Genomic DNA, 12265 nt, shown 5'->3' with positions numbered 1-12265 from the left:
TTCATGCCCTCCTTGCCTGGTCCGTGAGTTTTGGTGGGCTGCCCTCTCTTGGCAGGTGTGCTGTGGTACCATATTCTTTCCATTTTTTAATAATGGATTTAATGGTGCTCCGTGGGATGTTCAAAGTTTCAAATATTTTTTAGAACCCAACCCTGACCTATACTTCTCCACAACGTTGTCCCTGACCTGTTTGGAGAGCTCCTTGGTCTTCATAGTGGTCGCTTGCTTGGTGGTGCCCCTTGCTTAGTGGTGTTGCAGACTCTGGGGCCTTTCAGAATAGGTGTGTATATATACACACACTAAAATCATGTGACAGATCATGAGGATATATGAATGAGTGATGGTACAGGTGACAAGCTTTCGGCTTGTCACCAAAAGCACTCACAAACTTCTACAGATGCACAATCGAGAGCATCCTGGCGGGCTGTATCACCGCCTGGTATGGCAACTGCACCGCCCTCAACCGTAAGGCTCTCCAGAGGGTAGTGAGGTCTGCACAACGCATCACCGGGGGCAAACTACCTGCCCTCCAGGACACCTACACCACCCGATGCTACAGGAAGGCCATAAAGATCATCAAGGACATCAACCACCCGAGCCACTGCCTGTTCACCCCGCTGTCATCCAGAAGGCGAGGTCAGTACAGGTGCATCAAAGCTGGGACCGAGAGACTGAAAAACAGCTTCTATCTCAAGGCCATCAGACTGTTAAACAGCCACCACTAACATTGAGTGGCTACTGCCAACACACTGTCAATGCCACTGACTCTACTCCAGCCACTTTAATCATGGGAATTGATGGGAAATGATGTAAATATATCACTAGCCACTTTAAACAATGCTACCTTATATAATGTTACTTACCCTACATTATTCATCTCATATGCATACGTAGATACTGTACTCTATATCATCGACTGCATCCTAATGTAATACATGTATCACTAGCCACTTTAACTATGCCACTTGGTTTACATACTCATCTCATATGTATATACTGTACTCGATATCATCTACCGTATCTTGCCTATGCTGCTCTGACAAGCCGAATTTCTTCAGCCTCCTGAGGTTGAAGAGGCGCTGCTGCGCCTTCCTCACGATGCTGTCACTCATTCATATATCCTTATGTACATATTCTTTATCCCCTTACACTGTGTATAAGACAGTAGTTTTTTTTGGGAATTGTTAGTTAGATCACTTGTTCGTTATTACTGCATTGTCGGAACTAGAAGCACAAGCATTTCGCTACACTCGCATTAACATCTGCTAACCATGTGTATGTGACAAATAAATTTGATTTGATTTGATTTGATGTGACACTTAAAAGAAGTCCACCTGTGTGCAAACTTACTAATTATGTGACTTCTGAATGTAATTGGTTGCACCAAATCTTATTTAGGGGCTTCATAGCAAAGGGTGCGAATACATATGCACGCACCACTTTTCTATTCTATTTCACCACATTTGGACTATTACATGAAATCCAAATAAAAATCTATTTAAAATTATAGGTTGTAATGCAACAAAATAGGAAAAATGCCACAGGGGTGAATACTTTCGCAACGCACTGTTTTTCCCCATTACCAGTAAAACATAATCAAACCCAATTTTTTTTTTACTTACTTGCAGTGCTGTTTCATTGTTCATTTATTTCATTCTCAACCAGGATTTCATCATGCATGTCAAGCAGTGAAGTTTCAGCTCTGTCTGTCCGTGGCCTCTCTTCCTCGGTACGCACTATCATTGTGTCTTTTTCCATCTTGTCCAGCTGTGTATGTAACATTTAGCAGTGATAGCAGTGACTCTCACGGATGTGAGTTTCAACAAGAATGTTTAACTCCGGTAGGGCAACATCTGAAAAATAGTGTCTACCGGGGCTCGACCAATCGGCGAAAGCCAACATCATCCACGACAACGCACGGTTGATTGTCAAGGGCAATGGATTCCACTATCTTGGCATTAATGGATTTCGCCTTCTAGTTGTCTCGCTTAAATTTTCTTATCCTTTAAAACGACTGCTGGACTTGAACTTGTTTAGTTGTTGGAAGTGTACGCTTAGTATTTTCTGCTTTTGTTCTGTGTAGCACTGTATTTCTCGTGGCGTCATTACGTCATCGACCTATGTTATATAGGTATGCACATCAGCTTTGACATCGGTTTTGCACATCGGCGTTAAACTAGACATGCCGATGTTGGCCTTTTCAGCGAATATCGTCCGATTCCGAAATGCTCACCAATATATCGTGTTGTTCATAATAAACATCCCCAAAGGTTTACCAGACATCATGGTCAGAGGGGATTTTAAACAGAAAGCCTAATCTTTTCACTTCCATTTTCTGACCAACATTAGATTTTTAATTCCTATAATTGTGAAATGTCTTATCATTTTGTAAACACTTATATTTGATATTTTACTTATTTATTTATTTTACCTTTATTTAACCAGGTAGGCAAGTTGAGAACAAGTTCTTCATTTACAATTGCGACCTGGCCAAGATAAAGCAAAGCAGTTCGACAGATAAAACGACACAGAGTTACACATGGAGTAAAACAAACATATAGTCAATAATACAGTATAAACAAGTCTATATACAATGTGAGCAAATGAGGTGAGAAGGGAGGTAAAGGCAAAAAAGGCCATGATGGCAAAGTAAATACAATATAGCAAGTAAAACACTGGAATGGTAGTTTTGCAATGGAAGAATGTGCAAAGTAGAAATAAAAATAATGGGGTGCAAAGGAGCAAAATAAATAAATAAAAATTAAATACAGTTGGGAAAGAGGTAGTTGTTTGGGCTAAATTATAGGTGGGCTATGTACAGGTGCAGTAATCTGTGAGCTGCTCTGACAGTTGGTGCTTAAAGTTAGTGAGGGAGATAAGTGTTTCCAGTTTCAGAGATTTTTGTAGTTCGTTCCAGTCATTGGCAGCAGAGAACTGGAAGGAGAGGCGGCCAAAGAAAGAATTGGTTTTGGGGGTGACTAGAGAGATATACCTGCTGGAGCGTGTGCTACAGGTGGGAGATGCTATGGTGACCAGCGAGCTGAGATAAAGGGGGGACTTTGCCTAGCAGGGTCTTGTAGATGACATGGAGCCAGTGGGTTTGGCGACGAGTATGATGCGAGGGCCAGCCAACGAGAGCGTACAGGTCGCAATGGTGGGTAGTATATGGGGCTTTGGTGACAAAACGGATTGCACTGTGATAGACTGCATCCAATTTGTTGAGTAGGGTATTGGAGGCTATTTTGTAAATGACATCGCCAAAGTCGAGGATTGGTAGGATGGTCAGTTTTACAAGGGTATGTTTGAGTGAAGGATGCTTTGTTGCGAAATAGGAAGCCAATTCTAGATTTAACTTTGGATTGGAGATGTTTGATATGGGTCTGGAAGGAGAGTTTACAGTCTAACCAGACACCTAAGTATTTGTAGTTGTCCACGTATTCTAAGTCAGAGCTGTCCAGAGTAGTGATGTTGGACAGGCGGGTAGATGCAGATAGCGATCGGTTGAAGAGCATGCATTTAGTTTTACTTGTATTTAAGAGCAATTGGAGGCCACGGAAGGAGAGTTGTATGGCATTGAAGCTTGCCTGGAGGGTTGTTAACAGTGTCCAAAGAAGGGCCGGAAGTATACAGAATGGTGTCGTCTGCGTAGAGGTGGATCAGAGACTCACCAGCAGCAAGAGCGACCTCATTGATGTATACAGAGAAGAGAGTCGGTCCAAGAATTGAACCCTGTGGCACCCCCATAGAGACTGCCAGAGGTCCTGACAGCAGACCCTCCGATTTGACACACTGAACTCTATCAGAGAAGTAGTTGGTGAACCAGGCGAGGCAATCATTTGAGAAACCAAGGCTGTCGAGTCTGCCGATGAGGATGTGGTGATTGACAGAGTCGAAAGCCTTGGCCAGATCAATGAATACGGCTGCACAGTAATGTTTCTTATCGATGGCAGTTAAGATATCGTTTAGGACCTTGAGCGTGGCTGAGGTGCACCCATGACCAGCTCTGAAACCAGATTGCATAGCAGAGAAGGTATGGTGAGATTCGAAATGGTCAGTAATCTGTTTGTTGACTTGGCTTTCGAAGACCTTAGAAAGGCTCGGTAGGATAGATATAGGTCTGTAGCAGTTCGGGTCAAGAGTGTCCCCCCCTTTGAAGAGGGGGATGACCGCAGCTGCTTTCCAGTCTTTGGGAATCTCAGACGACACGAAAGAGAGGTTGAACAGGCTAGTAATAGGGGTGGCAACAATTTCGGCAGATAATTTTAGAAAGAAAGGGTCCAGATTGTCTAGCCCGGCTGATTTGTAGGGGTCCAGATTTTGCAGCTTTCAGAACATCAGCTGAATGGATTTGGGAGAAGGAGAAATGGGGAAGGCTTGGGCGAGTTGCTGTTGGGGGTGCAGTGCTGTTGTCCGGGGTAGGAGTAGCCAGGTGGAAAGCATGGCCAGCCGTAGAAAAATGCTTATTGAAATTCTCAATTATGGTGGATTTATCAGTGGTGACAGTGTTTCCTATCTTCAGTGCAGTGGGCAGCTGGGAGGAGGTGTTCTTATTCTCCATGGACTTTAGTGTCCCAGAACTTTTTTGAGTTAGTGTTGCAGGAAGCAAATTTCTGCTTGAAAAAGCTAGCCTTGGCTTTTCTAACTGCCTGTGTATAATGGTTTCTAGCTTCCCTGAACAGCTGCATATCACGGGGGCTGTTCGATGCCAATGCAGAACGCCATAGGATGTTTGTGTTGGTTAAGGGCAGTCAGGTCTGGGGAGAACCAAGGGCTATTTCTGTTCCTGGTTCTAAATTTCTTGAATGGGGCATGTTTATTTAAGATGGTTAGGAAGGCATTTTTTTTAAATATCCAGGCATCCTCTACTGACGGGATGAGATCAATATCCTTCCAGGATACCCCGGCCAGGTCGATTAGAAAGGCCTGCTCGCAGAAGTGTTTCAGGGAGCGTTTTACAGTGATGAGTTGAGGTCGTTTGACCGCTGACCCATTACGGATGCAGGCAATGAGGCAGTGATCGCTGAGATCTTGGTTGAAGACAGCAGAGGTGTATTTAGAGGGGAAGTTGGTTAGGATGATATCTATGAGGGTGCCCGTGTTTAAGGCTTTGGGGAGGTACCTGGTAGGTTCATTGATAATTTGTGTGAGATTGAGGGCATCAAGTTTAGATTTTAGGATGGCTGGGGTGTTAAGCATATTCCAGTTTAGGTCGCCTAGCAACACGAACTCTGAAGATAGATGGGGGGCAATCAGTTCACATCTGGGGGCAGAGGGTGGTCTATAGCAGGCGGCAACGGTGAGAGACTTGTTTTTAGAGAGGTGGATTTTTAAAAGTAGAAGTTCAAATTGTTTGGGTACAGACCTGGATAGTAGGACAGAACTCTGCAGGCTATCTTTGCAGTAGATTGCAACACCACCCCCTTTGGCAGTTCTATCTTGTCTGAAAATGTTGTAGTTTGGAATTAAAATTTCTGAATTTTTGGTGGTCTTCCTAAGCCAGGATTCAGACACAGCTAGAACATCCGGGTTGGCAGAGTGTGCTAAAGCAGTGAATAGAACAAACTTAGGGAGGAGGCTTCTAATGTTAACATGCATGAAACCAAGGCTATTACGGTTACAGAAGTCGTCAAAAGAGAGCGCCTGGGGAATAGGAGTGGAGCTAGGCACTGCAGGGCCTGGATTCACCTCTACATCGCCAGAGGAACATAGGAGGAGTAGAATAAGGGTACGGCTAAAAGCTATGAGAATTGGTCGTCTAGAACGTCTGGAACATAGAGTAAAAGGAGGTTTCTGGGGGCGATAAAATAGCATCAAGGTATAATGTACAGACAAAGGTATGGTAGGATGTGAATACAGTGGAGGTAAACCTAGGTATTGAGTGATGGAGAGAGATATTGTCTCTAGAAACATCATTGAAACCAGGAGATGTCATTGCATGTGTGGGTGGTGGAACTAATAGGTTGGATAAGGTATAGTGAGCAGGACTAGAGGCTCTACAGTGAAATAAGCCAATAAACACTAACCAGAACAGCAATGGACAAGACATATTGACATTAAGGAGAGGCATGCTTAGTCGAGTGATCAAAAGGGTCCAGTGAGTGGAGAGGTTGGTTGGGGGTCACGGTGATTTAGACAGCTAGCCAGGCCATCGGTAGCAAGCTAGCATAGGATGGAGGTCTGTTGTTAGCCACCTCTTGCGTTCCGTCAGTAGATTAGTGGGGTTCCGTGTGGTAGAGGGGATTAATCCAAATCACACAACAACAAAAATAAAAACAATAGATATAGTTATAGAGGCCCAAGAAGAAAACATAATAATAATACAAATAAATAAATTGTCCGATTGTCTATTCAGATAGCAGCCGGTAAGACAGCTAACGGTTAGCAGGCCGCAGATGGGCGTTCAGGTAACATCGCGACGGAGGAGCCAGACGGATAACTCCTTCGGGTAGATAACGTCAGCAGTCCAGTTGTGAAGGCCCGGTGGGGCTCCGCGTAGGCAGTAAAACGGGTCCGAATAGGTGACTGCAGCCCAGGAGTGATTGATGGAACTCAGGAGTGATTGACGGAGCTGGCTAGCTCCGGAATAATTGATGTTAATTGATATGTGCCTATAGTCGATGTAGGTGCGTGGAAAACTAATCTGTCTGTTCAACCTAGAGACTTTTGTTTTTGCATGAACTGCGTCTCAATACACAACATCCGCCGATGTCGGTTTACCCCATCTGCGGTGGAATCAGGCAGCTCTACAGCGGAGTAACCCCATTATGGAAAGCTGAGACTCATGGCCGTTTTAGTCTACGACAAGCTTCACGGGACTCGTTTGAAGTCCGTCCCGTCGGCATGCCGACTTTGTTTTTCTTCCCACGAAAACGTCAGTCAACTCCGAACGGTTTAAGCCAGAAACAAAATCACCCCACTATGGAAAGCTGAGACTCACACGAACGGGTCAGCTGTTTTGCTCTACGACACCCACAAGCTTAACCCCTAGGAGTCTGAGACGATATCTATAAAGCTAACATATAGAATTGTTTTAGTTTGATCATAAGATGGACCAGCTATTTTTAGGACCTCTGTAGGTATACCCCCCAAAAAAACTTTAGAACTACCTCGTAAAATGTGATCTGATCTTCTTCTAAGTCACAGCAATAGACAAACAGCGTGCTTAAACTAATAACACACAAATGATTGTATTTGTCTTGTCTATATTGAATACATAATTGAAACATTCACAGTGCATGTTGGAAAAAGTACCCCTAGGCTAATGACTTCACCAAAAGGAGTCAGCTAACCTGGAGTCCAATCAATGAGACGAGATTGGAGATGTTGGTTAGAGTTGCCCTGCCCTATAAAAAATAAAAAAACTCACAAAATTTGAGTTTGCTAGTCACAAGAATTATTGCCAGATGTGAACCATGCCTCGAACAAAAGTGATCTCAGAAGACCTAAGATTAAGAACTGTTGACTTGCATAAATCTGGAAAGGGTTACAAAAGTATCTCTAAAAGCCTTGATGATCATCAGTCCACAGTAAGACGAATTGTCAATAAATGGAAAAAGTTCAGCACTGTCGCTACTCTCACTAGGAGAGGCCGTCCTGCAAAGATGACTACAAGAGCACAGCACAGAATGCTCAATGAGGTTAAGAATAATCCTAGAGTGTCAGCTAAAGACTTACAGAAATCTCTGGAACATGGTAACATCTCTGTTAACGAGTCTACGATACGTAAAACACTAAACAAGAATGGTGTTTATGGGAGGACACCACAGAAGAAGCCAGTGCTGTCCAAAAAGTTCGTAAAAGAGCACTTGGATGTTCCACAGCACTTCTGGCAAAATATTCTGTGGAAAAATTAAACTAAAGTTGAGTTGTTTGGAAGGAAGGAACACACAACACTATGTGCGGAGAAAAAAATGGCACAGCACAACATCAAAACCTAATTCCAACTGTAAAGTATGGTGGAGGGAGCATCGTGGTTTGGGGCTGCTTTGCTGCCTCAGAGCCTGGACAGCTTGCTATCATCAACGGAAAAATGTATTCCCAAGTTTATCAAGACATTTTGCAGGACAATGTAAGGCTATCTGTCCGCCAAATGAAGCTCAACAGAAGTTGGGTGATGCAACAGGACAACAACCCAAAACACAGAAGTAAATCAACAACAGAATGGATTCAACAGAAGAAAATACGCCTTATGGAGTGAACCGGTAAGAGACCTGACCTCAACCCAATTTAAAATGCTTGTGGCATGACCTCAATAGCAGGTTCACCCCAGACATCCTAAGAATATTGCTTAACTGAAACAGTTTTGTAAAGATTGTTGGAGTCGGCTAAACTTTGAACATTGAGATATTAAATAAATGATAGAGACAAAGCCTTGAATAGAAAGAGTTTGTAAAAAGCCAGAAGGCTTTGGAATGTGTTTGATGGAGGAGAGGAGGGCGATGTGTTGATATAGGGAAGACATATGGATATCTGTGGGTCAGGAGGTGAGGTCAGTTCCCCTTAAGGGAGTAATCAGGGTTGCTATCTGGTTACCTTCATTCCTGTGTAGAACATAAACTGTAAGGAAGAGGGGTGTCTTAAGTAGGATGTTTATATACTGTGTCTGAAATGTTTTGCTGTCTGTTTTCAGCTGTACAGAACCTTTGGGAAGAATAAACTTGGTCAAAGCTTCTCTGAAAAATAAGAACCCAACAAGATGAATGCTCCAAAACTCCTCCTGACCGTTGTGCAGGTCTGAGCCGCAACCACAGAAAACGTTTGGTTGAGTTTATTGCTGCTAAAGGAGGGTCAGCCAGTTATTAAATCCAAGGGTTCACATACTTTTTCCACCCTACACAGCAAATGTTTACAGTGTGTTCAATAAAAAAAAAGTATATAATGAAAACGTATATTTCTTGTGTGTTATTAGTTTAAGCAGACTGTGTTTGTCTATTGTTGTGACTTAGATGAAGATCAGATCAAATTTTATGACCAATTTATGCAGAAATCCAGGTAATTCCAAAACAACGCAGAGCCAATTGTGCGCCGCCCTATGGGACTCCCAATCCATGATCCAGCCTGGATTCGAACCAGGGTGTCTGTAGTGACGCTTCTAGCACTGAGATGCAGTGCTTTAGCCCGCTGTGCCACTCAGGAGACCAACTCATACATGGCCAAAAATAAATCAAAATGAAGCATTTGAGAGATATAGGAAAGCATCAGGAACAAAAAAAAAAAGATTAAAAAAAGGTTGCTGGCTGCTTACCCTCTGAGGCCCTGGTATAGAACTTTCCGAAGGCCTTGACTTTAGGGATGTCTGGGTAGAGGAAGCAGAGTGGGTTCTCTGGGATGTTCCCAGCTGCCATCACTTTGTAGTTGCGGATGATTTCAGGTAGAGAGATGACAGACAGCTTCTTCTTGGTATAAGGCTCCACAGCATGGAATACAGGCTTATCTGTGGAACATGGGTGACAGGTACAGTTGAAGTCGGAAGTTTACATACACCTTAGCCAAATACATTTAAACTGTTTCATAATTCCTGACATTTAATCCTCGTTAAATTGACCTGTCTTAGGTCAGTTAGGATCACCACTTTATTTTAAGAATGTGAAATGTCAGAATAATAGTACAGAGAATTATTTATTTCAGCATTAATTTCTTTCATCACATTCCCAGTGGGTCAGAAGTTTACATACACTCAATTAGTATTTGGTTCTTGGTAAATGTATTTGGTAATTGTTTGTTGTCAAATTGTCAAATGTTGTTTTGGGTAGCCTTCCACAATCTTCCCACAATAAGTTGAATTTTGGCCCATTCCTCCTGACAGAGCTGGTGTAACTTAGTGAGGTTTGTAGGCCTCCTTGCTCGCACACGCTTTTTCAGTTCTGCCCACAAATTTTCTATAGTATTGAGGTCAGGGCTTTGTGATGGCCAGTCCAATATCTTGACTTTGTTGTCCTTAAGCCATTTTGCCATAACGTTGGAAGTATGCTTGGGGTCATTGTCCATTTGGAAGACCCATTTACCACCAAGCTTTAACTTCCTAACTGATGTCTTGAGATGTTGCTTCCAATATATCCACATAATATTCCTCCCTCATGATGCCATCTATCTTGTGAAGTGCACCAGTCCCTCCTGCAGCAAAGCACCCCACAACATGATGCTGACATCCCCATGCTTCATGGTTGGGATGGTGTTTTTTGGCTAACCCGGTTTCCTCCAAGCATAACGATGTTCATTATGGCCAAACTGTTCTATTTTTGTTTCATCAGACCAGACGACATTTCTCCAAAAAGTACGATCTTTGTCCCCAGGTGCAGTTACAAACCATAGTCTAGCTTTTTTACCCAGGTGCAGTTACAAACCATAGTCTAGCTTTTTTATGGCGGTTATGGAGCAGTGGCTTCTTCCTTGCCGAGCGGCCTTTCTGGTCATACCGAAATAGGAATCGTTTTACTGTGGATATAGATACTTTTTGTACCCGTTTCCTCCAGCATCTTCACAAGGTCCTTTGCTGTTGTTCTGGGATTGATTTGCACCTTCCGCACCAAAGTACGTTCATTTCTAGGAGACAGAACGCATCTCCTTCCTGAGCGGTATCAGGCTGCTTGGTCCCATGGTGTTTATACTTGCATACTATTGTTTGTACAGATGAATGTGGTACCTTCAGGCATTTGGAAATTGCTCCCAAGGATGAACCAGACTTGTGGAGGTCTACAATTATTTTGGTTGTAGACCAAGGTCTTGGCTGATTTCTTTTGATTTTCCCATGACGTCAAGCAAAGAGGCACTGAGTTTGAAGGTAGGCCTTGAAATATATCCACAGGTACACCACCAATTGACTCAAATTATGTCAATTAGCCTATCAGAAGCTTCTAAAGACATGACATCATTGTCTGGAATTTTCCAAGCTGTTTAAAGGCACAGTCAACTTAGTGTATGTAAACTTCTGACCCACTGGAATTGTGATAGTGAATTATAAGTCAAATACTCTGTCTAAACAATTATTGGAAAAATTACTTGTGTCATGCACAAAGTAGATGTTTAACCGACTTGCCAAAACTACAGTTTGTTAACAAGAAATGTGTGGAGTAGTTGAAAAACTAGTTTATGACTCCAACCTAACAAGCTGACGACACCGCTCGCGTCGCGTGCGCTACATTTAGAGATCTATATTATTCAATTATTGAACCCACACTGCTCGCACGCACCAACAAGCATCTGCGTTGCCAAGGGCTAAAATAGAAGTCAGTTCTATTTTTGACACAGATCGCGCTGCAAGTCCTGCCTCTCCCATCTCCTCATTGGTTTATAGAAGCAGGTACCCACGTGCCATCTCCTCATTGGTTATACCCACGTGGGTGACTGAAAGATGAATGAGTTCAGTGGCGGTAATGCACCTAATTTATGAAAGTTGCCAATCACAATATAAAGTCAAGAGAAGAAAAATCCTGGAAGGAGGAGAGATGACTAGAAACGATTCGGTTGACTGTTTTATGTGTGGATTCATTGGCGGAGTAGAGGACCTTGTGCATTTCAGGTAAAATAACAACTCAATGTTTATATCCTCTGGACAAATTAGCTAGCAACAGCAAGCCAGCTAAATAGGACAAATTAGCTAGCAAGTGCAAGCTAACTAGCTAAATTGCCATAAATGTTTAATGCTTCTCGACCTGTCCCCAAATTAACATAATTGGTTCAGAGTTTGTTTTGATATTTTAACCTACGTGTCGTGATCGCTTTTGGTGTGGTGGGACAAAATACATTTATGCACGATGGCGCAGCCGGTTTGGGTTCCGTGTAAGTGTATGTAAACTTCAACTCTATATCTGGTGACAGGTTTAGCATTCATCTTTGCATTCTAACAGAAAGTAGGCTGGCCCTCTTTGACATCGCATTTGTCAAAACATTGCATTCTGTTAATTTATAAAGCCCCTTCGCAACAAACAAAAAAACGGTATTTACCTAACATTGTTACTAACATATAGAAGTATGAGTTACCATACTCCGTCACAGGGATGGTTAACTCTTGAAATTCCTTCTGTCACTACAGATTTAGGATTAAACGGCTTTTAGTTGATATGCACCTCATTTATAGAACCATTTTGAGAATAATCTACAGTTGGATGCATTGGTGGTCAGATGACAAGGATGCTACACTACAGGACTGTTTTGCAAGCACAGACTGGAATACGTTCCGGGATTCATCCGCATCGAGCTAAAGGCTAGAGCTGCCGCTTTCAAGGAGTGGGACACTAATCCAGACGCTTAGAAGAAATCCCGCTAT

The 12265-nt window shown here is 42.8% G+C and overlaps 1 protein-coding gene across 5 annotated transcripts in view; it reads right to left on the bottom strand.

The window, feature by feature from the left end:
- LOC109890433 (signal transducer and activator of transcription 1-alpha/beta) overlaps positions 1-12265 on the bottom strand; it is a 59313-nt gene that overhangs the window by 22878 nt on the left and 24170 nt on the right. For 4 of the 5 annotated variants that reach the window (XM_031824486.1, XM_031824483.1, XM_031824485.1 and 1 more), the window contains one exon: positions 9245-9433. The exons of the other annotated variant lie outside the window; for it this stretch is intronic. In XM_031824486.1, the coding sequence (XP_031680346.1) occupies positions 9245-9433 (189 nt within the window). The remainder of the gene's footprint in view (positions 1-9244; positions 9434-12265) is intronic. 5 annotated transcript variants of the gene reach the window in all.

The sequence above is a fragment of the Oncorhynchus kisutch genome, linkage group LG5 (assembly GCF_002021735.2).
Source record: "Oncorhynchus kisutch isolate 150728-3 linkage group LG5, Okis_V2, whole genome shotgun sequence".
In the NCBI taxonomy this organism is placed as follows: domain Eukaryota; kingdom Metazoa; phylum Chordata; class Actinopteri; order Salmoniformes; family Salmonidae; genus Oncorhynchus; species Oncorhynchus kisutch.
The sequence above is the reverse complement of the archived record's forward strand: the minus strand, read 5'-3'. Positions and strand labels throughout refer to the sequence as shown.